Source organism: Paramisgurnus dabryanus, chromosome 22, assembly GCF_030506205.2.
Source record: "Paramisgurnus dabryanus chromosome 22, PD_genome_1.1, whole genome shotgun sequence".
Classification (NCBI taxonomy): domain Eukaryota; kingdom Metazoa; phylum Chordata; class Actinopteri; order Cypriniformes; family Cobitidae; genus Paramisgurnus; species Paramisgurnus dabryanus.
This window is the reverse complement of record NC_133358.1, coordinates 31,876,363-31,902,904: the sequence shown is the minus strand read 5'-3', so window position 1 is coordinate 31,902,904 and position 26,542 is coordinate 31,876,363. Positions and strand designations below refer to the sequence as shown.

At 36.6% G+C, this 26,542-nt stretch overlaps 1 protein-coding gene across 1 annotated transcript in view; it reads right to left on the bottom strand.

Annotated features, from left to right (window-relative positions):
- The window catches only part of LOC135740502 (SCO-spondin), a 96,382-nt gene that overhangs the window by 23,345 nt on the left and 46,495 nt on the right, over positions 1 to 26,542 (bottom strand). Inside the window, exons 52-88 of the mRNA XM_073813138.1 lie at positions 18,947 to 19,072; positions 18,776 to 18,867; positions 17,795 to 17,977; positions 17,226 to 17,396; positions 16,753 to 17,005; positions 16,388 to 16,434; positions 16,141 to 16,311; positions 15,905 to 16,039; positions 15,685 to 15,827; positions 13,557 to 13,651; positions 13,420 to 13,469; positions 13,170 to 13,340; positions 12,891 to 13,061; positions 12,733 to 12,812; positions 12,477 to 12,646; positions 12,346 to 12,392; positions 12,062 to 12,262; positions 11,725 to 11,895; positions 10,676 to 10,873; positions 10,441 to 10,540; positions 10,108 to 10,328; positions 9,870 to 10,019; positions 8,004 to 8,170; positions 7,772 to 7,917; positions 7,463 to 7,683; positions 7,316 to 7,351; positions 5,230 to 5,394; positions 4,905 to 5,114; positions 3,838 to 4,005; positions 3,551 to 3,685; positions 3,217 to 3,460; positions 2,987 to 3,139; positions 2,850 to 2,896; positions 1,628 to 1,798; positions 1,362 to 1,532; positions 1,095 to 1,250; positions 20 to 144 (exon numbers count right to left, since the gene is read on the bottom strand). Coding sequence (XP_073669239.1) covers positions 20 to 144; positions 1,095 to 1,250; positions 1,362 to 1,532; positions 1,628 to 1,798; positions 2,850 to 2,896; positions 2,987 to 3,139; positions 3,217 to 3,460; positions 3,551 to 3,685; positions 3,838 to 4,005; positions 4,905 to 5,114; positions 5,230 to 5,394; positions 7,316 to 7,351; positions 7,463 to 7,683; positions 7,772 to 7,917; positions 8,004 to 8,170; positions 9,870 to 10,019; positions 10,108 to 10,328; positions 10,441 to 10,540; positions 10,676 to 10,873; positions 11,725 to 11,895; positions 12,062 to 12,262; positions 12,346 to 12,392; positions 12,477 to 12,646; positions 12,733 to 12,812; positions 12,891 to 13,061; positions 13,170 to 13,340; positions 13,420 to 13,469; positions 13,557 to 13,651; positions 15,685 to 15,827; positions 15,905 to 16,039; positions 16,141 to 16,311; positions 16,388 to 16,434; positions 16,753 to 17,005; positions 17,226 to 17,396; positions 17,795 to 17,977; positions 18,776 to 18,867; positions 18,947 to 19,072 — 5,461 coding nt within the window. The remainder of the gene's footprint in view (positions 1 to 19; positions 145 to 1,094; positions 1,251 to 1,361; positions 1,533 to 1,627; positions 1,799 to 2,849; positions 2,897 to 2,986; positions 3,140 to 3,216; positions 3,461 to 3,550; positions 3,686 to 3,837; positions 4,006 to 4,904; positions 5,115 to 5,229; positions 5,395 to 7,315; positions 7,352 to 7,462; positions 7,684 to 7,771; positions 7,918 to 8,003; positions 8,171 to 9,869; positions 10,020 to 10,107; positions 10,329 to 10,440; positions 10,541 to 10,675; positions 10,874 to 11,724; positions 11,896 to 12,061; positions 12,263 to 12,345; positions 12,393 to 12,476; positions 12,647 to 12,732; positions 12,813 to 12,890; positions 13,062 to 13,169; positions 13,341 to 13,419; positions 13,470 to 13,556; positions 13,652 to 15,684; positions 15,828 to 15,904; positions 16,040 to 16,140; positions 16,312 to 16,387; positions 16,435 to 16,752; positions 17,006 to 17,225; positions 17,397 to 17,794; positions 17,978 to 18,775; positions 18,868 to 18,946; positions 19,073 to 26,542) is intronic.

The window sequence follows — 26,542 nt, the reverse complement described above, 5'->3', positions numbered from 1 at the left end:
GTGTATGATGTGAATTCACCTCAGGACAGAAACAGCCCGGCGTGCAGTTTTGATGGGTCACACAGGTCTCAGTAAGACCCAACAGATCACAGTGTTTCTCACACGGAGATCCACATTCAGAGAACAGGAAGGGTTCTTGACAGTCTGAAGACACACAGGGAACACTGGGTAACTAACGACAGATCATTAAAGGGGTCCTAGTGTGAAAATCTGACTTTTTCATGTTTAAGTGCTATAATTGGGTCCCCGGTGCTTCTATCAACTCACAAAATGTGAAAAAGATCAACCCAATAACTTTTGGTAAACCATTCTCTGCAAGCATATGAACTAATAGCTCATTGAAATTGGCCTCCCCCTGTGATGTCAGACGGGGATTTTATTATAATAATACTGCCCCTTAATCTGTACTATCCTACCATGGCACTGCCATTTAGGGCAGAGAGAGAGAGAGAGAGAGAGAGAGAGAGAGAGAGAGAGAGAGAAAAAAATTATTGACAGCAATTGAGTTTCAATTTTAACAAACCACCATTATGGTGATCAGTGTTTGCATTATCAGCTCATTTGCATTTTAAAGGACACACAAAAATGGCACATTTTTGCTCACACCAACAAAGTGGCAATTTCAACATGTCTGTGGGGTATTTTGAGCTAAAACTTCACATACGCACTCTGGGCACACAAGAGACTTATTTTACATCTTTAAAAATGCTCATAATATGACCCCTTAAAACTATACAATATTACTGCCTCCACAGACACTAAAATACTTTTGGATATTGATAAGCCGAACCAAACAGGCCCAAATTATTGGACACTACCACAATGGAAATACCATGACATTGTGTGAAATCCCTTACAGTTCAATTTAAATGCATGTTGCATGGACACCACTGGGAACTATTTCATATGCATATCACCTAAACACATGTTGCTATATTGTGTATATGCATTTTGTAGACACTTTTCCAAAATTAATTTAGGTTTTTAAGTGTGTATACATTTTGTATTATGTGCACTGTATATAAAGTACTATAGTATTTTGATGTGATGTTTTGGTACCATCATAGTAGTTTCTGTGAGTGAGTGAGTTTCACCTTGGCAGTTGTCAGGTGTGCAGGGTCGACTCTGCCTCTCAAGATCAGTGCAGTGCTGCCCACTGGTGGCCGAAACCAACGGTGCACGAAACCGCTGCTGATATTGAGATACACAAGAACACACAGACCACTCGCTCCATTCAGACATCACACAATCTGAGAGAAACAGAGAGAGAGTTACACATATCAAGCACAGTAAGGATGTACATGCAACATCATTTTAAATTGACTGTAGGTCTTGTGGCCATTTCCTTTATTTCAGATTACCTGGGCAGGGTCTCTTATAACACAACTGTGTCTCTTCTCTGTTGGTCTCGATCTCTGGAGGACACGCATGATCTCCGTCGTCTTCACACAAACACTGTCGATGTCTGGAGATCACACCGGCCCCACAGCTCCGAGAACAGTGAGACCACGATGACCATGGACACAAATCATCTACATAAACCACAAGTGATAGAAATCAATTAGGTGTTGTTCTCAGCTACAATAAACTACAGAGTGTAAAGTCCATACAGTAAAATATTACTTACCAAGACAAGGTCCAGTGCGACAATCCTGCGTGTCTCTCTCAGGTCCTGTGCAGTGTGTGCCATTGTTCCGGGGTGGGGGGTTGATACAGGCTCGGGTTCGAATCTGTTTACCCTTCCCACAGGTCACGGGACAGGCGGACCACAGAGACCACGGTGTCCATCCACCATTAACTAATAACAATGAGCAACATTTCATTAAAGATCATCAAATCAGAGATGATGTAAGAGTATTACAGTGGACTTAAATGCATTTTTTTTTATATTGCAAAAAACAAAATGGATAATTATGCTATCCAAAACACAACCCATACAAGCACCCCTACTGCCAACTCTATTTATCATTTAGTATATCATTTAATAAATAATTTCACTGTTTCTATGATTTATTTGAAAAAATGCAAAATGGCCCATATAAATAAACGGGAACTAATTTAAAAAAGCTAATCTTTGTAAATACAAAAGTAATATTTTTTTTACAGTGTATTCAAAAATCTTAGCATTTTACTGTGTTTTGTTATAAATATAATCTAATATATAATTTAATATTTATAATTATATACTTATAATATTTATTATAAATATATTTAAATATGTATTATAAAATATAAACTACATATATATATATATATATATATATATATATAGATAGATAGATAGATAGATAGATAGATAGATAGATAGATAGATACATTTTTACATAAAAAAATTGTAAATGCAAAAGTAATATTTTTTTTACAGTATATTAAAAAATCCTTGCATTTTACTGAGTTTTATTTTTAATTTTTTTAATTTTTACATTAAAAAAAATTGTAAATGCAAAAGTAATATTTTTTACAGTATATTAAAAAGTTTTATTATAAAATATAATCTATTACAAATAATATGTATTATAAAATATGTATTACATATTAATTATAATAACATATTTATTATAAAATATAAACTATTTCGTCATAAGCTGTGAACAATGAACAATTGTTAAAAGTGCTATATAAATAAAATTTAATAAAATATCTTATAGAATATTTTATATAATTTTAATTGCTAACGTTACAATTAAAACATTAATAAAAATACTTCTTCTATTAATTACTATGATAAATATAGCACACAAAATATATATTTAAATTTCCTGTAATCATTTCCTTTCTAAGATTTTTTTTGGCTGGAAATGACCATTTGACAAATAATAATAATAATGCTAGAGAAAGAGCGCACACACCTCGGCAGTCTATATCCTGACAGTATTCTCCTTCAGGAATACAGGTACTGAAACACAACAGTAACATTTTCAAACACATCATGTAATCAATATATAAAATCCACCTTAGTAAATCACATGATCTTTATGCATCTCACCATTGTTCACATTCCCCAGCTAACCAGGTATCTCCAACAGACAGCTCCTGGCCATCATGAACACACAGCGGAGGACACAATCCTGAGTCACATGGTTTGTGTTGGACTTCTTCAAACTGACAGTTAGCATCAACTCTCTCTGGTACCAAAGACCTAAAAAAACAAATAAAACAACTTTATTTATAGAAATACTGTGAAAGAGTTGATCCGAGGGGAGCTGTGTATCACACCTGAATCGTGTCCTTCGTCCAGGACCGCATGTGCTGCTGCACGACGCCCAGTTTGACCAGGTGCTCCACGTGCAGGCGCTTTCACCTGCGCAGGTGTGATTGGTACAGGTGAGCGTGCCATCTGCGCAGCTGCAGTTGTTACAGTCCACCTGATGGATGCTGCCTGCAGTCCAGCTCTGACCCAATGAGTCCAGACAGTCACACTGCCACAGCTGAACACAAACTCCATCCTGCAGTAATCGACCTGCACATACACACACACACACATTAATGTATGCTGGAGAGAGACGGTGTAAATTTTCAATAAAGAAATATGGGTCCATCTCTCTCTTACCGTATGGGCATCGACAGCCCGGCTGACATTCAGTGCTGCGCTGACAGTGAATCCCCTGCTGTAGATCTGAACAGCGCTGTGGACATTCATTAGCACACGACACAAAAACCAGACCAGGTGGACAGCCGTGATCATCTGTAATGTGTGCACAATATTATAACTAGTACTAGTATGAGTTAACTGTTATTCTAAAATATTAATAAACAATAAGAGATTGTACTAAACATTTCACTGGTATTGTGTATCTTGAATTGAAAAAGGAAACATTATGTGATGTGTTGTCATACCGCATGGTCTGGTATTACAGGGCTTGACCTGATTCTTCTCTCCTGAACAATTGTGACCTCCATTTTTGGGTGGAGGACTCGAGCAGGAACGGGTTCTGATGGATCGTCCTCCTCCACAAACTTTATCACAGAGAGACCAGGAGCTCCAGCGAGACCAACCTCCATCCACTAAACAAAACACAATACAATCATTACAAAGTGTGCAGGTGAATGGATCTCACTTGAAAGATTTTCCAGTACTTTTAAACTTTATTATTTATTACTTCACTTTTAAAACAATATTAATTAAGAAATATTTTGACCATACTGTGTTATATTCTTAATGAATAGACGCGTCTTGTGTCTTTATAAAAATATCTAAAACACAATAAATTTACCTGGAGCTAACTGAATGAGATATTAACTACATTTGTTTCAGGGATCTTAAATATAACTTGATTTTTATTGAACTGGTAGATATATTTTTTAAATGGTGGTGGCAAAATTCTTGTTTTATGTTAGAATATTTTTACAGTATAACAGCAAAATACATATGGGTAAATCCATGAAAATGTCAACCTTATTATGAAAAGTAACGTTTTTACTTAAAGTTTTTAACCATTCTGTTATTTCTCAGATGTCAATATTTTAAATATTTTTTGAAAATAAATTAATATTTAATGTTTTTTTGAAGAGCCGTCCCTTCTCAATTTTTAGGTATTATTGCTTTTGGTTTGTGCATTTTATTTCACAGAATTCCTGCATATCCATAATGCATGCATGTTACCCTCATCTAAAACATAAAACATGAGTATAGACTGATATTTTTTTCTGATTTTGTCTGAGAAATTATATACAGGTTTTGGCTGCAAATGTCCCATCCATAACAATGGAATGCTCAAATAGAAATTTTGAATACAATATACAGTACTTATTTTAAAAAGATATAATTTCCTAAAAGTCATAGGTTCTTAGGTTTACTTTATTTTATAGGAGAAGGGATATGTTGGCAGCCAAATAAATAGTCTATTAAAGCATATGCAATATTCACCACTGCACATTAGACAACTTGACAATTCTCTTCTCACCACGGCAGGCACGGATATTACAAAACCGGTTCTCCACGTTTCCCCCCAGGATGTCCTGACACCAGGTACCATTGACACCCGGAGCGATGAAGGTCCGAACACGCTGCTGTTGGCCCACCCCACAGGAGCGAGAACAGGGAGTCCAGTCGGCCCATTCGGTCCATGAACAGTTCCTATGAGCACAGCCCGGCCCCTGACACACACCACCATCTAACCACAAAAAAGTTTTACTGTTAGATCACAAGTAGATTAATTACTGTAAGTTAATCCTAAAAATGGTTCCTGAAGAATGTAAAATCAGTGTGATAAGTGAGGTAAGACGTACCGGGACACTGTGGCAGGTTACAGACTCGTTCCTGTCGGGTCGCTCCAGAGCAGAGTTCACGGACACACTCTCTCATACGGACCTTCAGAGCAGAAAAACGCGAATCACTGCAGGTCCTCGAGCATTGAGACCACGCTGTCCATTGAGAGAACCCAGTATCCTCATCTAATAGCAGACAGATGGACATCAGAAAGATTACAAGAATCAAATCAAACATTCAAATATAGCTACAAGCAAATACCGGGGTCAAGCCAAGAAGGGCGCAAAAGGAAATAAAGTTGAGTTTGGGAAAGCAATTTAAAACAAAGAAAAAAGTATGACTTTCCAAAGATATAACCAAAATAGCCAGTTTTCAAATCTCTGGCGGACAGAAAGTAGGTCTCAAAATTAAAAATGTCTGACCCAAAAATGGCAGAACGATTTATTATTGTTTAACTCAGTATGCCTCAAGGAATGTAACCAGATCTCTTTCATGATTTAAGACTTATATTTGCAGTAGATATAAGCAAAAATAGACATATTTCATATCTTGAGACCACTGGGTGGCGCTGTGACGAAACGGCGCATTTACCCTCAGGTCATGATCGTGATTACATATACCCAGTGTCGTGTCAATACTCGTAAGTTCATCAAAGATACAGCCTTAAATCTGTTTTGCGCACTCTACGTTAAATTCATTGATGCGGTATAAAAAAAACGGATTAGCAAATCAATGCCAATTTTATATATTTTGCTGTGAGTGCGTTTAGATGCTACAAACCAATTTTCATGCAAATATGGCAAAAACTGTAGGAGGTTCGTAAAAGGAGTTTTTTTTTTCAAATATTTCAAAATGGCCGAACAGCAAAAATGGCCGACCGAAAAACATTTATTAAGTAAGGGATAATGTAGAGGCAGCCGGTAGTTATTTCCCGGGGCTTATTTCCCGATAACTACCGGTTGTTCGTTCTTCTATCCACTGTTTAAATGTTTTGTTTTTTCCGTACATGTTAAAATGAATGTCAACATTTTCAATTCTTAATTGTGGTTGTCCAGTGTTTGTCACAAGATGGCGCCAAACAGTAATCTTTATTGATCTTTATTGGCGCGGAGCGATTTTACTCGTACAAGTAGTACCGGCTATGCGTTATTACTTTGGAGCGGTTATTATTTGAAAAGAACGAACCTGCAAATGTCTCAACTGACCAATCAGAATCAAGCATTCCAGAGAGCCGTGTAATAAGCAAAAATAACCGCTTTTCATATCTCTGTGATGACATTGAAGTCTTGTGTCAATATGCACACGTTCGGCGAAGATATAGCCTTAAATCTGTTTTTGCGCTCTAAGTCAGATTTTTTATGCAGTATACAAAATAGAAAAACGGATTAGCAAATCAACACAAATTTCATACATTTTTACTGTGAGTGCGTCTAGATGCTACAAACCAATTTTCGTGCAAATCGGGCAAAAACTTTAGGAGGTTCGTAAAAGTAATTTTTTATATTTAAAAATGGCTGACGCCAAAAATTGTTTGACTTGGTATGCGTGAAGGAATCTAACAAGACCACGATCATGATTTTAGACTTATATTGGTATTAGATATAAGCAAAAATTGAAAATGAAGTGTTGTGACAAAACGCCCACATTCGGTGAAGATACACCCTTAAATCTGTTTTTGTGCGCTCAATGTCAAATTTGTTACCGTGGTATACAGCAACGGATTGGCCCTTTTGCCCTGGGTGTCTCTAGATGCTGCATGCTGATTTTTTATGCAAATTCGAACTCTAGGAGCAGTTCGAAAAAGTAGTTTTTTTACTCAAAATGGCGGAAAAAATAAAATGACGAAAAATGTGATATGATGCAATCGAATCGTCAAAAAAATTAGTTATAAACAAAAACGTAACTTAAATTTGGACCATTGTTGGTGGTAGAGGGTTTGACATAGAGACTCCAAATTTGGTGTGTTAAAATTTCACACAGTCCTCTATATGTGTGCCAAATTTCATCATTTCCCTAAATACGCTTCTATGGGAAGCCATAGACGCAATGGCAGAAGAAAAAGTGGAAGAAGAAAACTCTGGGGGTAAAGCTAAAGAGAGTCATTACCTGGTAGAGACGGTTCCTCTGTTGGGACAAACACCACTGTATCAGAAGAAAAGACCCTGAATTACTAAATATAAACAGCAGTCTAGTAACAGAAGTATAATGAAGATAAAAAAACTATTCTTCATCATTTGTCTATTGTATATTGACCTGAACAGTCGGGTGTCTGACAGTACGCGGTGTCCAGCAGGGGCCCTTGACAGTCTCGTCCCCCGTGAGCTGGAGTCGGCTGATTACAGCTTCTGCTGCGACTCTTCTGACCTAAACCTCCACAGCTCAGTGAACAGGGACCCCAGGGGCCCCAGTGAGAAAGACCCCCATCACGGGGACACGGCACCAGAGAACAGTTCCACAGACCATGCTCACATGAGCTTTCAAAAACAGAAGTATGGTTATCAATAAAAAGATGTAATGAAAGACACACTGGAACATTAGATAAAGTAAATATAAATGTGTTACCAGGAGCTACACTCATGCATGATCTCTTCTCCAGACAGCAGCTCTGTTCCCAGTGTGATGTTCTGAAGGTCAGGGGTCACATCAGGTGTCATCGATACACTCTGTAAAGAGGACAGGAACTCGCTGTCCACCAAACATGGACATTCCTACAGACACACAGACACACAACAGTCAAGACAAACAAGTAACATGTACACTTTTATGTCTTTAAAGAAGTTTAATGTGAGCTCACATGAACGCAGGTTCCGTTGTGCTGATACGTGTTGGGCGGACAGCGGCAACCTTCATCACAGCCCTCTGAGTAACAACCCTCATGACCACTGACCTGAGAACAGCTGAACGGACAACCGTCTCCATCATCACACTCTCTATAGAGACGACCGGGAGGACAACCCACCTCTGACAGACAGACAAAATAAAACAGAGAAATGGAAAGAGAAACCAAAAAGAAAGACAAATGGTCACACAGACGGAAAGACAGACCTGTAGGTTTATTTGCTGAATCTCTTAGGACATTATCTCTTGCTCATAATAAAATATGCACATATATGAATAAATACATAAGATAAAAGGACTTTTACAATCAGACTCAAGGTTAAACTCTTTTCATCACATAACGGGCAGATCTGAATTAACAGAGATCACAGGGGATGCTGGACAATTTTACGTTCAAATCAGTATTATCTGTTATCAGACATTTAGGGGCGGTTTCCCTGACAGGGCTTATCCTACTCAGACTAAAATGCATGTTTAAGCTGGATCCATTTAAAAACGTCTTGCACGGACGAATCGTAACTGCAAAAAATTATTTAAAAAAAAGTTCTTAGTATTTTTGTCTTGTTTTTTTAGTAAAAATATCTAAACATTCTTAAATTAAGATGCGTTTTCTTGATGAGCAAAACAACATAAGAAAATAAGTGTAGTTTTTAGACCAAAAATATCAAATTAAAGTGATTTTGTGCATAAAACAAGCAAAAATATTTGGCAATGGGGTAAGCAAAAAAAAATCTTGAAATTTTTCTTAAACACTAAATTCAAGAAAAAGTAAAAAAAATTGCTTACCCCATTGGCAGATTTTTTGCACGTTTTAAAAATCTTGAAAAAAAAATTTAAACAATAAATTAAACATTTAAAAAAAAATTGCTTACCCCATTGGCAGATTTTTTGCTCGTTGTAAAAATCTTGAAATTTTTTTTTAAACAATATATTAAACATTTAAAAAAAAAATTGCTTACCCCATTGGGAGATTTTTCGCTTGTTTTAAAAATCTTGAAAATTTTTCTTAAACAATAAATTCAAGAAAAAATAAATAAATAGCTGAACCCATAGGCAGATTTTTTGCTTGTTTTAAAAATCTTGAAAATTTTTCTTAAACAATAAATTCAAGAAAAAATAAATAAATAGCTTACCCTATTGGCAGATTTTTTGCTTGTTTTTAAAAACTTGAATATTTTTCTTAAACAATAAATTCAAGATAAAAAAAAGTGCTCACCCCATTGGCAGATTTTTGCTTGTTTTAAAAATCTTGAAAATTTTTCTTAAACAATAAATTCAAGAAAAAATAAATAAATAGCTTACCCTATTGGCAGATTTTTTGCTTGTTTTTAAAAACTTGAATATTTTTCTTAAACAATAAATTCAAGATAAAAAAAGTGCTCACCCCATTGGCAGATTGTTTTGCTTGTTTTATGCACAAAATCACTTGATATTTTGGTCTAAAAACTAGACTTATTTTCTTGGGTCATTTTGCTAATCAAGAAAAGCATCTTAATTTAAGAATTTTTAGATATTTTTACTGAAAACAAGAAAAGAATACTAAGAATTAACTAAGATGAATTAATCTAAACCATGTCTGGGAAACTGCCCCTTAAACAACAATTCACACAAGAGCGTCGCTTTGTTTTGTTCTCTGAATGTGCACAATAAAATCCAATCCTGTATTTTATTTCTTAAGTGCATCACATTACAAAAACCCTGTAGAATGGATTGAGATTTCAAAATTATTTGTTATGATTTAATATAAATGCTATTAAATCCAAGACACTTTATAACATAAAATGTTTTAAAAAGATCAGGTCTGAATGAGTGTTTGACGTACCCAGGCAGACTTGTGTGTTACACGTCTTGCTCTGACGCTTCATGCCTGAGCAGGGTGGCGCTCGACAGGTGCGGCTACGACTTTGAGATCCTCCTCCACAACTGACAGTGCACAAAGACCACGGAGACCAGTCGAACCACGGCCCTGAGTCTAAAAGAAATCAAGAAAAAATATCAAGCAGATTTATAATGAAACTTTACACTAGACTTGCACTTCTCAGCATTTACACCAGTCTTACCTGTGCAGTTGTGAGTGTTACACACTTTCAGCTGTTCACCTGAGCCCGCGCACTCTCTGCCGCCACCCTGAGGGGCGGGGTTATCACACTGACGTGAACGCATTCTAACCCCGCCCCCACATGGGGCGGAACATTCGGACCAGGATGCCCATTGGCCCCACCCACCATCGACAAAACAACCAGGAAGTGATTCACAATGCAGGACGCCCGCTTCACACGTGCTGGAGACAAACAAATGATTTTAATTATTAACATTGCAACGTCCTAAAGTCTGGAATCAACTACAGAAATAATTATATATGTAGTTTTAAAGTAATGAAAATCTGATTTTACCAGTTATTACAGTCGGTGATGATCGCCTCTCCTGGATTTGCATGTTTCCAGTCTGATTCTCCAGACCAGGCCCAAGAAACATTACCAGCGTCTAACCCAACTAAATCATAAAAGAGGATTTGCTGTTTCTAAAGTAGTGCTGAATTCATCAATAAATTAATTGAAAGGTTCAGAAAGAGGATAGAAAACTTTAAAATTGTACAACTTTATCATAAAACAACGTGTGTGGACTCACTCGTGCTGCTGTTGTGAAATTTACATCGACACAGATCTCGGTCCACACACACACCGTCCTGCAGCAGCGCGTCTCCAGGACAACCGCAGGTCGGATTGCATCCCGGATCATCTATGCACTCTGTGTCTCCATGGAGATCGGAGCAGGAACGGGGACAGGGTTTCCCACAGGGCCAATACTCCTGACCACCACCACAGTCTGAAAAGATGAAAGCAAAACTCTTCAGCTTTATACAATGATGATGGAAACAAGGTTTTACTATGGGTTTTTACTCAGGGTGATTGTTTTAGAAGAAGAAAATCTTGATAAATATAAATTAACCCATATTTTACCCACCCTACAGTAATCCTATATTTCAGCCAAACACAGTCTGTGTTATATTAAATAATATCCAGGATCTTTTCAGCTTTGTAATGGCATTTGGGTAGTGTTTATTTCAGTTAATTTTCCTCACGGACAACCCCAGCTTGTTAACCGAACATTAACTGTTAACTGATAGGATTTAATATTAAATTGCCACTAAGTAAAAATACAGTTAACTATTGTCTGACAATACAAATATTTTATTTAAACGTGCAAACTACAGTAACAGATCAAAAACAAAACCAGGATTCATACATAATCAAATTTTCATTATTATTTATATTGGCTTTGCTTTGCTTAACTTCAATATTTTGCATGTAAATTTAGCAGTAATAATGCAGTGACAGTAATTTATTAATTTGTGACAAGAGTATGCAGCAAACCATTGACACTTAGTGGCCGTTGTTGGTAAAACCACTAAAAGTGTAACAAAAACCTCATTTTTTTGGTGATAATTTTATGTATAAAACATATACTTTATTGCATTATTTTTATGTATTACAATAAATGTAAACTGCTATAACTTTTTTTTTTTAACATTTTCACCTCCAGACACTTTAAAGTGTCGTCATTAAGACCAATATTAGGTTTCTAGACCCCAAAGTTATAATAATTTCAAAAAGGGCTGCACAAGTTAAGGGGTTTAGCATGTGTATTAGTCAGGTATATGGAAATGATGGTTTGACCTGTACAGACGGTGATGTTGTCATGACAGCCTCGGCTCTGTCGGCTCTCTCCGTGACAGGGTAGACCGCCAAACTTTGCTGGAGGACTGTTACACACCCGCTGTCTGACAGATTCACCTGCACAGACGTCACAGTCTGACCACGAACCCCAGGAACCCCATGAGCCATGAACTACACAAACACAACACACAGAGAAACAAAGAGAGATCAAAATGACTGAAAACACAGAAAAACTAAGCATTACTGAGTAACATATATAATATAAGGTAAACCAGGTAAATGTTGAGTTAACCTGATAATTTTACTAGTTCTGTAATCTGATAAACTGGAGTATTACCAGGGCAGAAAGTAACAGACGGACACGGCTGTCTCTGGATCTGTACACCCAGTCCAGCGTGTTCCTCCTGTTGATCTGTGCATGGCTCTCCGCCTGATCTGGGTTCAGGACAGGCACAGCTGCGATATCGAGAAACCCATTCTGCACCGCAGGTCTTGGAGCACGGCGTCCAATCTGACCATTCACACCAACCTCCATCCACTGACACAGAAGAAACACAGATGTCAGAATTAAACCCATCACAGACCACTGACATTATTAAAATTATTCATCTGAGAACAAACCTGGACACGGCTTTTCACTGCAGATGAGTTTTCCTCCCTCACAGGTGCTGAAATATTACGAAAGAAACAATAAATCAAATGATTTAATATAAATCCAGAACGTATCACATACTGTATAATCACTCTCTCACCAGTTATTGCAGCCGTCTGGAGCGGGCACCATCTCTCCGGATTCGACCCGTCGTCCAGTGAGAATATCCAGACACGGGCAGGACTCTCTCTCCACACACTCCGACCCATTTGAGTTCAAAACTTTACCATCAGTACAGTAACAGCCGGGCTCACAGCGCCAATCACAGTACTGGAAATGAAGTAAACATCACCATTGGTCTATCTGTTTTTACATGATTTCTGTCTGTATGATCAACTGTGAAATGACTAACTCACAGTGAGGTCATCACATGAGCGTGGACAGGACGGCCCACACGCACTGAACACAGTTCCTGGAACATGTGAACATGGTGCAACTACAAACAAAGTACAGAATTAACATCATAAACAGTCCAAACACACACTGTATACAGATCACAGACAAAGATGAGCACCTGGACAGTGGTCTGTGTTACACGTGATGATCTCTGTTCCCAGTCCTTCACAATAGTCACCATCACCTCCTTTAATGGGCCTATCACAGTCTCTCCTGCGGCTCCGCACGCCACCACCACATGACTTGGTACAATCCGTCCAGGACGTCCATTCACTCCAGCCACCGTCCCCTATATGCACAACGGCACAAGTAACAATGTTTGTCCTGCTGGCTGTTAATTCTGTTATAATCTTTAATCATGTTCTTATAAATATAACAGACATTGAATGTTACTCACGGCTGCAGGGTACCGAAGCACAAACTCTGTCCTGTCTGTCCGGGCCGACGCAGGGCCGACCGGTTCCCATCCGCTCCGGGTTAGAACAGAACCGATAGCGAGACTGCAGACCAGCGCCACATGACACAGAACACAAACCCCACGGGGTCCAAGATGACCAGGCACCGTCCACTGAAACACAGAGTACATGTCACATACATGTATCCTACGTGCATGCATGCGTGTGTACAGAAGTTTCTGGATGTCTTACCATCACATTGCACATTTGTACAGTTGACAAGTCCTCCTGATTCACAAGTGCTGCAGGTTTTAAGAAGCACATAAGAGATTTGTACACATGTAAAGTTATAACTTCAGCTCTTTGTGAGGTTTGGTGGCAGAAGTTACCAGTTATTACAGTCTTTGGTGACTGTTGCTCCTGGTTCATGCTGCTGTCCATCAACGTGACATGGACAGAGAGACAGAGACACACACCCTCCATCCTAAAAAAATATTAAATGTCAGATTTATGAGATGAGACAAGACATGACTTTGGGTTCATAAGAACTAGATGAGATTTTTACACTTCAGTGTTAAAATGAATAATGGTCTTCTATTTAACTGAAACCACAAACATTGTAAACATTTTAACTAATCTAGGGCAGTCACAATCTTCATTTATTACCAAAATAAAAGTTAAAGTAATCTGATATCTTTTGGTAAAAAAAATTGACCTAATAGTGAGCAATATATATATATGGACCGCAAAAATAAATATAATATAATACATTAATCAATATATTAAATAAGCTTTCCATTAATGTATGGTTTGTTAGGATTGAACAATATTTGGCTGATATACAACCATCTGTACCCATACAATTTTTGTTGACTTTTGCCACAAATATACCAGTGTGACTTATGACTGCTTTTGTGGTCCAGGTCACATGAATTATTGAACAACATGAAAATATATAATGCAACATTAAGAATTATAACAAATGTCTGTAGAGGGCGCCTGATCATTGTAATTTTTGTCACTTCTTTACAATAGAAATAATACAGTCACTTAATGAGCAAGAAAATGAAGAAAAACCGCTGAGATGCATCACAAACTCAATATCATGAGACAGATTTTCACCTCGATGAGAAATAACATTAAACTTAACTATAAAAAACAAACAGACACACATATAATTACAAGTTAGGCTATATGGGGGTCCCCTAGCTAAGCCCCCTGGCCCTTACTTCACAAAGTAAGATGTGATCCTGGATCAACATTTTAATCAAAGAAACCCTAAATTACCCAAACCCTAACCATACAGCAAAAAAATATATATTTTTATTATAACTTTAAATATATTTCATAAATTCATTAATTCAAATTATTTGTTTCAAAAATTGCCAAAAAAAGATATTTGCTGAAATAATTAAGAAATATGTTTACAAAAATGTATTTTTCACCAATATATTTTTTATATGTTTTGAAATATATTTAAAAAATAAATACATTTAAAAGCATTCACATCGCACTGAAATAAAAACTTTATGTACAAACCAGTAAACCTAAAAGGTTTTAAGAGGTTAAAAGTATATATTCAACTGTAAAAATATACTTATAAACTTCTATATTTTGGCTTCTAAGATTTTTTTTGCTCTATGGGTTGCAAAATTAGAAATGTATTTGTTGCCCCTGTAATACATTTAGAAAAAAACGTTAATATATGAAGGTTAAAACTAAATATATTGTCAAATTAAGCTTTAATTTCTGCAAAATGTATTTAGCATATATTTAAAGCATATTTTTGGTCAGAGACACTTATTTTTTTGCCATTTGGATAACCATACACCTCTAATTAGTATGAAATTATAGGTAACACTTTACAATAAGGTTCATTAGTTAACATTAGTTAACTACATTAGTTAACATGAAGTAATAATGAACTGCACTTAGACAGCATTTATTAATCTTTGTTAATGTTAATTTCAACAATTAGTAATAATTTATTAAAATCTTGTTAACGTTAGTTAATGCACTGAACTAACATGAACAAACAATTAAAAGCTTTACTTCTATAAACTAACATTAACAAAGATCAATAGATACCATAACAAATGTATTGCTCCTGGTTTGTTCATGTTAGTTAATACATTAACTAATGTTAACTAATGAACCTTATTGTAAAGTGTTACCAAATAATATTTGAGAAGATTTTTTTAAAGACCCCATCCCAATCCTAAATCTAACAATCTATCAATTCCTCAAAGCTTGAGGCGTACTTAAGAGTTTACATTTATTTCAGAATTACAGAAATCTGCGAAATTAGGACAATCAATGGACAATATCACTTTGTTGCAGCGCAGCACAAGAATTTTAAATTCATCTATTATTTAAATAAAAACTAGGGGACCCCCCTAATTTATTTGTGCTTTATAGGGGGTCACTCAATACATATAGGAGGTCCAGCCCCTCCTCAATTCAAACACTGATAATCACACACAGATTGTCATTGCTGACAGACACACAATCACACACCTGTAAGGCTGATCCCTCAGGGCATTGACATCCAGGGTGGCAGGTGGCATCTCTCTGGGCATCAGTTCCCAAATCAGAACACAATAAGACATCTCTCACACAAGCGCTCCACTCTTGACCCGGTGCACACACACGTCCACCTCCTGCTGACAGAGAAACACAAATCAAAGACTGAAAGATACTGACACACAATCTTAAACATCCCCTCTGGTTTACTCACCGCACGGCTGCAGGTTACAGGCGCTGAACTGCTGAGGGGTTCCATGTGTTCTCAACGGACCTCTGGTTCGGTTCCTGTAACCACCACCACAGGGAACCGAACACTCGGACCATGAGCTCCACGGGCCTTTCACTCCTGAACACACAAGAAAAAAGACACATAAATCAACATCAAAGAAAATACTTAACACCTAATCTAGAGTAAACGCTTTATTCATAATGTCACGTGATTCATACCAAAACAAGGTGTTATGCTGCATGTGTCCATTCCGATGCGTTCCCCCTCACAGGCACGCCCACCGAAAGCCGGTGTTGGATTGGTTCCTGATCGATAGCGTCGCCTGATGCCCACGTCACAGGTACGACTGCACGCGCTCCAGGCTGTCCATTCACTCCACCCACAATCCACTGCAGGGAAAAGCAAAATTAAACAAGAGACAACATTTCTCACATGTGTGCAGAGGTTGTAATGTGTTAAACTGACCAGGGCAGGGCGCCGTTCCACACGTCATATCTCCATTAACACAGGTGCTGGAAAGACAAGAAACATGAGAAACACATTTAAGATGATCAGGCATGTGGTGTGAATAATCTCTGATATATCATCTTTATAACAAAAATTATGGTGTATTTCAAAGAGCATTACTTTATTATTAAGAAATTCCAAACATTTACTTTTATGACTTCATATTTATTGAAAAAATATATATATTAAATATGTAAATGCTTAAATTAATCTAAAAATTTCAAGACCTTTAATTGGATGTTTAAAAACTTTCAAAGGCAACTACATCTGAGCTGATTGAAGTTTAATGATGATAATAATTTTTTTATCAAAACAGAAGTTACCAGTTGTTACAGTTGTCGTAGGGTACGGTGTGACCCGGCATGTAAAGCACACCCTTATGAAAACATGGGCAGCGCTCTATAGGAACACACGTGTTGTTGAACAGATAGTGACCGGCAGAACAGTAACAGCCATCATAACACTCAGTAGTACACTCAACGTCCAACATAGTGTCCAGACAAACACGAGGACACGCGCCGCCCTGAGACCGACACTGATCCTTAGACATGAAGCTCATTCCTTCTGGACACACACCTGTAACACAAACACATACACACATAATCAATGCTTATAAGTCTCATTTTATTTGTTTTATCCTGTTGAGGAATATCCATGCAGAATACTAAAAAAGGTAACAAAATGATTACCAATACACATGCACATTTTTAAGATACTTAAAATCATGTCCTAAATAAGAATAGCACACTACTATAAAGGTCACATGATCTGTAATGGTAACATGTTTGTGTTTTACCCGTGCAGGGTTGGACGTTACAGTCTCGTGTCTGTAAGTGCGGCCCAGGGCATCCGAGACCCCCGTATAGAGGAGGAGGAGCGCTACAAAATCGATCTCTCGTCTGAACGCCAGAATCACACTCCGATGAACATTCAGACCAGCTGGACCAGGACGACCAGCCTCCATTAACTACCAAAATAACACAGATTAAACTAAAGTTAAACATGTCAATCTAATAATACAACATCTCATCATTAAGAATGTTTGAAGAGGTCTCCATTTTCTCTGAAGTTATATTTATCAAGTAGGTCAAAGTTTCTTAAAACAATAAAAAGTTTTTATGTAGATTTTCATGTCCATTTTCAGTCTCTGGCCCACACAATAAAATAAAGTTTTAAAGTTTTTAAATAAGTCGTTTTTTATTTTTGCAAATGTACCTTTAAGGCTTCTAAACGTAAACACAGCAATGCAATAAAGTCATCAGAGCAGATTATTGGTTTTGATATGAAGCACTTTTGAATTTGACAGTATTGGACAGCAAGTGAGATCCCATTCAGGTGTGCATGCAGATTATTTATTTCCAGTACCTGGGCAGTGGTTTGTGTTGCATGGTTCCTGTTCTTCTGCGTCTCCGCCACAGGGGGCGCTAGCGTCTGTGTGATTACAGCTCCTAAATCTCCGTCTCATTCCCACAGCATCAACATGATGAAAACACGTCTTACTGCACTCGGACCACATCGTCCACTCGCTCCATTCGCCCCCCTCTGGACCTGATGGGTCACAGTCATCTCAAAATCTTAAAAGTAATCAACTCTTCCAAGTGCAGAATTTTTTTTTTGAAAAAGCACACTTTAATGCAGTGTTTAAAGCCACAATATGTAAGATTTTTTACTAAAATATCCAAAAACCACTTGCACTGTGTGATATATATTTCATGGAGTTGTGTACTTGAGGTCTTCTTGGGTCCAAAGAAATGTACCCGAACCGAAATGACCCGAATCACTTTTACCTGAACCCCCCAAAATTATTTTTTAAAGAAAGAACTGACCTGAGAAAAACCCAACAAAATTAGACCTGAGTCCGACCTGACCCAGTGGTACTTTATTTTTATCCCAACTGGACCCGCAGGTAAACTGCACCAAAAACAACAGGTGGCCTTGCAAATAGTTCAGCCTTGCAACCAATTTGACCCGCTGTTCCATTTATTTTCATTTTTGTTATTTGACAACGACACCAAGGTAACCACTACATTGTGCATTAAAAATTGATTGACAGGTCTGGCTCAACAAAAATTTACCAAACAAAATGTAACACGCAGCTGTTAAGCTAATTCATTACAATGGCATAAAATAATCTGATCAAACAAAGAGGTAAAAAACATTAATTCATTACCTCACCCTTGAACATGATTAGCAGACTCCATACTGTATGTCTCTGGATAGTGAAAACTTCATAACTTCATTAAGCTTTGCTTTTGTTATTGTGTTCTTGTAAAATAGCGACCTCTAATGTTTGAAAATCTTACATATTGTATCTTTAATGAACTCATCAGTTTATTTTATTCTTACCCTCTGAACAGGGGGTATAGCACCGACGGGCTTCTGTAGAGTCACCATCACACGGCTCGACTCGCAACGTCAACCTCGGGCTCAGAGCAGACCTGCGCAAATAACAGAGGTTTATTTATTAACTCCACATAATAACAAAACTATCAAAAAAGTCTCGATTCATGAGTCCACCTGTAACGATGCTGTATCCCCGTCCCACAGATACTGTCACATGACGTCCATGATGACCATGCCGACCAATCACAGCGAGTGACACAGCTGGACTCATCGCACACAACACGCCCCTCTTTACACACGCTGTTTGATTGGGAAACATATGACATACATTCATACATCTAAAGGTGTTTTACAGATGTGGCCTTTAAAAATGCGCGTTTCTGAGAGCAGAATGCCGCGGAGACTTCCGAAATTCTGCGAGATCCCGCAGAAGGGGAGTTCGGTGGGGGACGCAGGAAATATAAAAACCTGTAGAGGGCAGGCGTGTTTCATGTAGGCCATACTGACGACAATGTGTGTGCTCGACTTCATGCTTAGCGTATACTGTATGATATTGAAGTAACATGACACGGATTATCAATGTTTAGGCGATAGACTTTGATGTCATACAAATGCATGCTTTTTGGCAAACATTTTGTTGGCGAAGTTTTCTTTTGCCAGTTACATAAACAGTCACATATTCTTCATAAAAATCCGACTCAAACGCGCATCATTTGTCTTATTTTTTCCGTGTACTTACAGTAGAAGCGACGTGATGTATGATAATCGAGTCTTATAACAAAATAATTCGCGAAGACCTTTGAAGAGACCGAGCGCATTTACGCAATATCATTAACTAGTTTATCTAATTTTACATTTAGTTCATTTTTGCATCTGAACGTTTTAATAGCTTTAACATGGTTCTGTTGCGCTTTTCTGCATTACTGAACAGTAGGCTACTTTTTATATTATCATGTTTCCCTTTACATGGTATGAAACACGATAAAAAGTAGCAATGGTGTTTAATACATTTCACTGAGAATTTGTATATGTTATACTTTTGTACTAAGGAAATAAAATCATATTGTGAGTGTAAATATTCATAAATTGGAGGAGTTTCTGAGGTGTTTGTCATCGGCAAAATGTGCAGTTTCTTTGTTGCTGATTAAAAACCGTTGGCTATGTGATTGTTTAAAATTGACATTTTTTCTACTTATTATTAATTTATTTTTTGCCTACATTTACTCAAATAATATCAATGTAAAAATATAAGTAAATCATACTTCAAGTTAGGCGTAAAACTTACACATTTTTGATGTCAAATAGAAATAATAATAATTTGAAATATGCAATTATTACAGTTTAAAAAACTTAAATATATTACTCTGACCTTTTTAAATATATTGACTAAAATAATCTGTAAATGTAATACTTATATTATTAAGGCGTATACATCAAATAATATATGTACATTTTAAACAAAATATCTGTTCTATTTTAAGTAATTTATTTTCCAACTAAAAAAATCGCATAACTGCATTAAGAGATTTTATTAAGTTACTTTAATCATTTATTTTAGAGATATTTACAAAGCCACTGAATCATTTTTAACAGTGTGTACATTATGACCTTACGGTAGACTATTAGTAAATGCATATAAATAAAAATATGTAAAACTAAATAAAAAATATATCATACACGGACTGTATGTAAGCATACGTTTTCTTGTTCGGTGCACGTGGGTTTAAATGCCGTTTTTCTAAAGAAGAATTTTAAAACTTTATTGGTGGTAGTTGAGAAGAATTCCTTTTTCCATTTCTAAATAATTTTGAGCGCAATATAAATATATCATATTGTTATACTTATTATATAAGAATACGCAATTTTTACAACATTTTTAACATATGGAAAATATACGTTAAGCATGTTGTGTGTATTTCCTAATTACAAGCTTTTGAGGAAATTGCACCAAAACTAAACGTGCATAAAAACATAAAAAAGTAATTTAAATAAGCGAAAAATCTTTTTTATGAGCTCAAAATGTTGAATATAATGTGCTATTGCTGAAAATTGCCCATCTCTAAAGGAGAATATTCATCTTTAAAGTTGAAGAAACAAAAAAGTACTGATAAGCATTCTCAAATATATTCTGCAAGCACTCAGTTGAGAAGAATTCCTTTTTCCATTTCTAAATCATTTTGAGCGCAATATAAATGTATCATATTGTTATTCTTATTATATAAGAATACGCAATTTTTACAACATTTTTAACATATAGAAAATATACGTTAAGCGTGTTGTGTGTATTTCCTAATTATAAGCTTTTGATGAAATTGCACCAAAACTAAACGTGCATAAAAACATAAAATCATTTAAATAAGCGAAAAATCTTTTTTATGAGCTCAAAATGTTGAATATAATGTGCTATTGCTGAAAATTGCCCATCTTTAAAGGAGAATATTCATCTTTAAAGTTAAAGAAACAAAAAAGTACTGATAAGCATTCTCAAATACATATATTCTGCAAGCACTCATTTATCCATAATGATGTAATTTATTTTTTAATAACATATTGTCGCTGTCGGGCAAAGATACTCTCTGGACACCAAGACCATGTCTATGGGTTCAAGAATAACAAAATATTGGCCATTTGAAACTCGAAAATCATCACTTTATATTGTCCCATTGTTTTCCATTTTGCGGGTGATAAAACTCCTGTGCGCGTCGTTCAAATTAATTTAAATTTCGTTCACTTGTAGTTTAGCAAGTATGTCTAATACAATTTCAATGATGTTTTTACACTGCACATCGTCTGAGGAAATCCGAAGTTGCGTCGAGGGGAACCAAGCTGACAGCCGCGACAGCAGAGATTGTCACGTACCTACAAAAGGGTACCTGCAGCGATATCATTCTGGCTTGGTGGGATGTCAGCCAGCGAGAGTCCTTTGATTCTGACCTTGGTCTTTTACTCCTCAGAGTCTAAAACCAGGAGGGCATATTAAGTATTCATTGTATTTTCATTTTAACAGAGCAGCTATGGTTGCGCGTTTCACACACCTCTCCAAACCAAGTTGTTAACACTATGCTTGTTCGACTTCATGCGGCGCCGCAAGAACCGACAGCCGGATGACGTCAGAGTACCGCGAGAATGATTCAAGAAATCATATTTCGCCTCGCTCTCGCGATACTGTGACGTCTTCCGGCTGTCGATTTTCGGGGCGCCGCATGAAGTCGAACAAGCCTATTGACAGCAGCAAAAGCTACGCATGCGCTTTTAACTTGTAAAACTCAAAGGTGTATGGGTAATGTAGTCTCTGCTCTCGGTGGGAGGAATTACGCGGACGTCCCTAGTATACTTTCGGCTTTAGGTAGCTTGCATTGTGAAGGGCGCTTTGAAAAGCGGCAGCGCAGCCAAAGGATTAAATTAAGCCTCTGATTTAAACAGATGTGCAAATGAGCGTTCTGGTACGCTAGAAGTACGTTCTGGGCGCAGGGAGAGGTGGTGGTACGCAAGAGCTATATTTGGAAGTGGCGGTACTGAGTACTGGCGCCTACCGGCCCACATTAAAGCACTGGCTGTAGCAAAGGTAGACGGCCCTTTGAAAAGCAAAAGAAAGCTGATAAAAATGAGAAACCTACACTGAAATAAATTGGAGTATTAGGCTACTTAACAAAATCTAAACATTTTTCACTCAGAATAGGCTAGTAAATATAAACAAAATTATCAGCAGCTTTAACTTTATTACTTTTTTAATTTTAATTCACTCTTTGTTTCAGCGATGTTTATAAATATACTATATTTTTGCATTTTGATTACAAACTGTTCTACACTGAAAAGAAACTAATGTAATCTTCATGATTTAATCACGTAAAACACAAGTCTAAACACAAGCACCACTTTTCTGAATGATAATCACAAACATCCCAGAGTTTGTAAACCAATTGTTTGTAAACATATTTAATGCTAACTACTTAAAAATTCAGAAAATATTTTTTACAGTGTATAAATAAAAAGACATGAAGGAAGTTAATTCCAAAATGTTATTAATTGTACATGGTTTAGCTGCTTGTTTTAGCAGCTACCAGTGACACAGAGTCAAGAAATTAAAAACCACCCACCCCTAGGTCTGCCAATTCTTTGCCAACCCCCAATGCTAATCAATCACCTCATCATCAGGGAATCAAAAGAAAACCGGTTTATCCAGTTTTCACCAGCGTGTTGGGTTTTAATTTCAACCCTTGCAGTTTCTTTGTTAAAATGCAATTTAAGCAAATAGGCCTAATACATACGCTGTATGTTATTTTAAATGAATGTTTATAACTTATAAAATTAAGTGGATATCAGGTAACTTAATTTGACATATGTTGATATAACCTAGGCTCTCGATCAAGTCCCACGCATTCACCATGAGACAGACGCATTTCTGTCAGTTCACACGCTCACACACCAAACCTTGTAAGCTATTTATCACGCTGAGAAGTAAAATAGAACTTTTCCTGCTATACAATTAATAAAGGAGGTGCTGGTATACAGAGCATTTCTGTCGAGTTTAGCAGTACATTTTTTAGGTGTGGTCAACTTTACGCAGCGCCACAAGAACCAACAAGCAGATGACATCAGAGTACCGCGAGAAATAAAGCGGAGGAGGTTGGTTTTAAATCGCCCTCGCGGTACTCTGATGTCATCCACTCATGTTTGAGTCTGTATCAGATGAAAATACAGATTTTGAGGAACAACTTATTGTTTGGAGATTGTCAATGGACGTTTCTGAGTGTTATGTTTGTTTTTTCAGTGTGGACCTGCAAAACGCCAAATGCATAAAAATTAATTAATATTGTAATGTCTTAGCATGATATGTTTTCTAAAATGTTTAAAAATGAACAAATCAGTTGTGCGAAACTACACAGAATTTTTTTTTGTTATGAAACATGTTCAATGGTTACAGTGCCTCATGGTGGGGTTGAACCCCTGGTTCAGTTTACCCCATCTGGTTCACTTTGCCCCACAGCCACCGTTTTGGGAAACTGCCTAGCTTAGTAATTCAGGCTAATCTTTAGCTAAATCATTCACATGGTTTTATACATTAGCCTATCACCAATATTTATGGTATGAATATTTAGACCTGGATAAATCTACTTTAACATAACAGCCTTTATACCTGGTATGTATAAATTTTACTTTGATAGGATAAAAATATTTTTGTTAAAAAAAATCATACTTTAATCATAACTCTTTAATTTGTCCTTCTCTTTAACATAGCCAAATATAAATTATGGTTGCTACCTGTATTTGTGGTCACACGGCTACAAATCTGTATGGTTGCCTAGATAAAGGGGGTGGGTCAACTTACCCACTGGCTCACTTTGCCCCACTCTCCCCTACTTGGTATTGAGAAACGGGCATTGTTTATCGAAGCCGGAGCGCGAGCTACAAACTACAGAGCGAGTGCGCGGGTGCACAATGGTGAAAGAGCAACACACGATGTAAATAACTATACCAGTGCTCGCAGTACAGACACTTTATATTTTAGCGTACTGCGTACCTTCACTTTCTTTTGCGTGCCACCACTTCTCATGTTGCTGGTACTTTGCCTTAAAGAGTCAAAGGGCGTTTCTATGTGGCGCTGCGCAGACAGTTCGGCAACGAAGACATCAAAGTACCGCGAGAGCAAGTCGAAATGTTACAAATGGTCCGACTTTACCTTTGCTCTCGCGGTACTCTGATGTCATACGCCGACCAGTCAGCGCCGCACCATTTAAAGTCGAACACACAAAGCGTCAAGGCAGGGCCGCTGGAAGTCATTTTGAACAGGGGGTGCTGTGAATTTTTTTAACCAAAAAACCTATGAGCCTATAGGCCTATTTAAAATACATTTTAAAAATAAATACATTGAGATTTACTACTTTATTGTCATATACACTTCAGGGCACACAGCCAGGGTCTGAAACACACAGACATCATCAGTTCTCAGATGAATATGCGCTATTAACCAGAAGCAAAAATACTTATCCCAGGGGGAATTACTTTCGTTACAATTTACATACAACATATAATATTATAACAACATATAATATTAATTAAACTTCACAGTTTTCAATGTCCATGCGGACGAACATATTTTACTTTCGTTTTTAAGTTAAGATCACACGTCGATTAACAGATGTAAAATATTCTCACATTAACATACCTAGTATATTTTTATATAGATCTTTTTTTACTAAATAGTACTATTACTGTCTTTTTTAAACATATAAATAATTCATAATTTGAACAAAAATAATAATGGGTTTAGTTCTGATATTGTATACTTTTATAAAGAAAAACATGGTGTATAATTACATTTTTAGAATAGGCTTTATAAGGTTTGTACTGTAAAAATACTTTATTTGTTACAAACAAAAGATAAAGAATTTACAAACGTGTGGAGAGCCATTTCAGCACTTGGACAGCGAAATGTTTTTTTTAAAAGCATTACTTAAAATGTTTTCTCATCTCACCATATCTACAGGTGCAGAGTCATTATATACAATAAATCCGTTGGGTAGCATTTAAAAAAAAAAACATTTAAAAGTAGATGCATTTGTTTAAAGCAAAGCATTTATTTACTTAGCTACAGATGAAGCAGCTCTTTGCGCCTTCTAACGTCTCATAATTGGTCATCATTTATGTCCAAGAGACTCAATAATAATCTGTTACATTTTAATCCTTTAATTTTTCATATTAAAAAGCGTTTTTGTGCTGCTGCGCATCCATGTAATAAACAAACCCGCGATGTCATTCCGTTAATACGCATATTATCAACGCGCTCTTTACTCGAGCAGAAAAGAACTTGCCTCGCGAATTGCGCCGGTTGTATAATAGAGATTCCAAAGACTCTCATGAGCTAGAGGACGAATGTCCAGGGAGTTCAGTATTTCTGTGTGGGCATGCATCAGGGAAAGGTGTGTGAGTCTTTTCTGGGTCATGGTGCTGCATGCCAATGTCTTCAAAAGATGCAAGGCGGAGAAAGTGCGCTCGGATGAGGCCACGGATAGGCACAGTAATGAAATTAAAATCCAAAATACACGTAATAACCTACGTGTGTCAAAAATAATTTCCTAAAATATTCATAAGTAATATATCAATTGTGCAAAATATTTTAACTTAAAAAAAATATATTTCTCGCCTTCCCGCGACCATGCGTCAAGGTCTGGAGGAAAATGATACCTGCCCGGATCCCACGCACGCATCTGCAGTTATATACATTTTACAAAACCAGTATTCATTAGATTTTAAGAACTTTTTTGCAACTTTTAAAACTGTAAAACTAAATAAAAAAGATATCATATGCCTAATAAGCATGTAAGCATATGTTTTCTTGTTCGCTCCACGCAACACGGGTTTAAATGCCGTTTTTTTTCTAAAGAATAATGTTTAAACTTTATTGGTGGTGGTTGAGAATAATTTATATTGCAGAATAATGTATATTGCATTTTAGCGCAATATAAATGTATCATATTGTTATTCTTAAATAAAAGAATACTAATATATTTTTTACAACATTTTTAACTTTAAAACATACATATAAAGATGCTTTGTACAATAGCTTTGCTTCTGACAACAATTTTCTGTAATAAATCAGTAAATGAATCACAAAATGTGTTGAAAGTGGCGAATAAAATGCTTGTCAATTCAAACAAAGGTGAATAAAACCGCTTTAATTAACAATAACTGTGCTCTTTTGCATACCTCTTCTTTTCTCATGTCTTTCTTTATACCACCTTTATCTTTTTAAAATCTTGCCACTTTTAG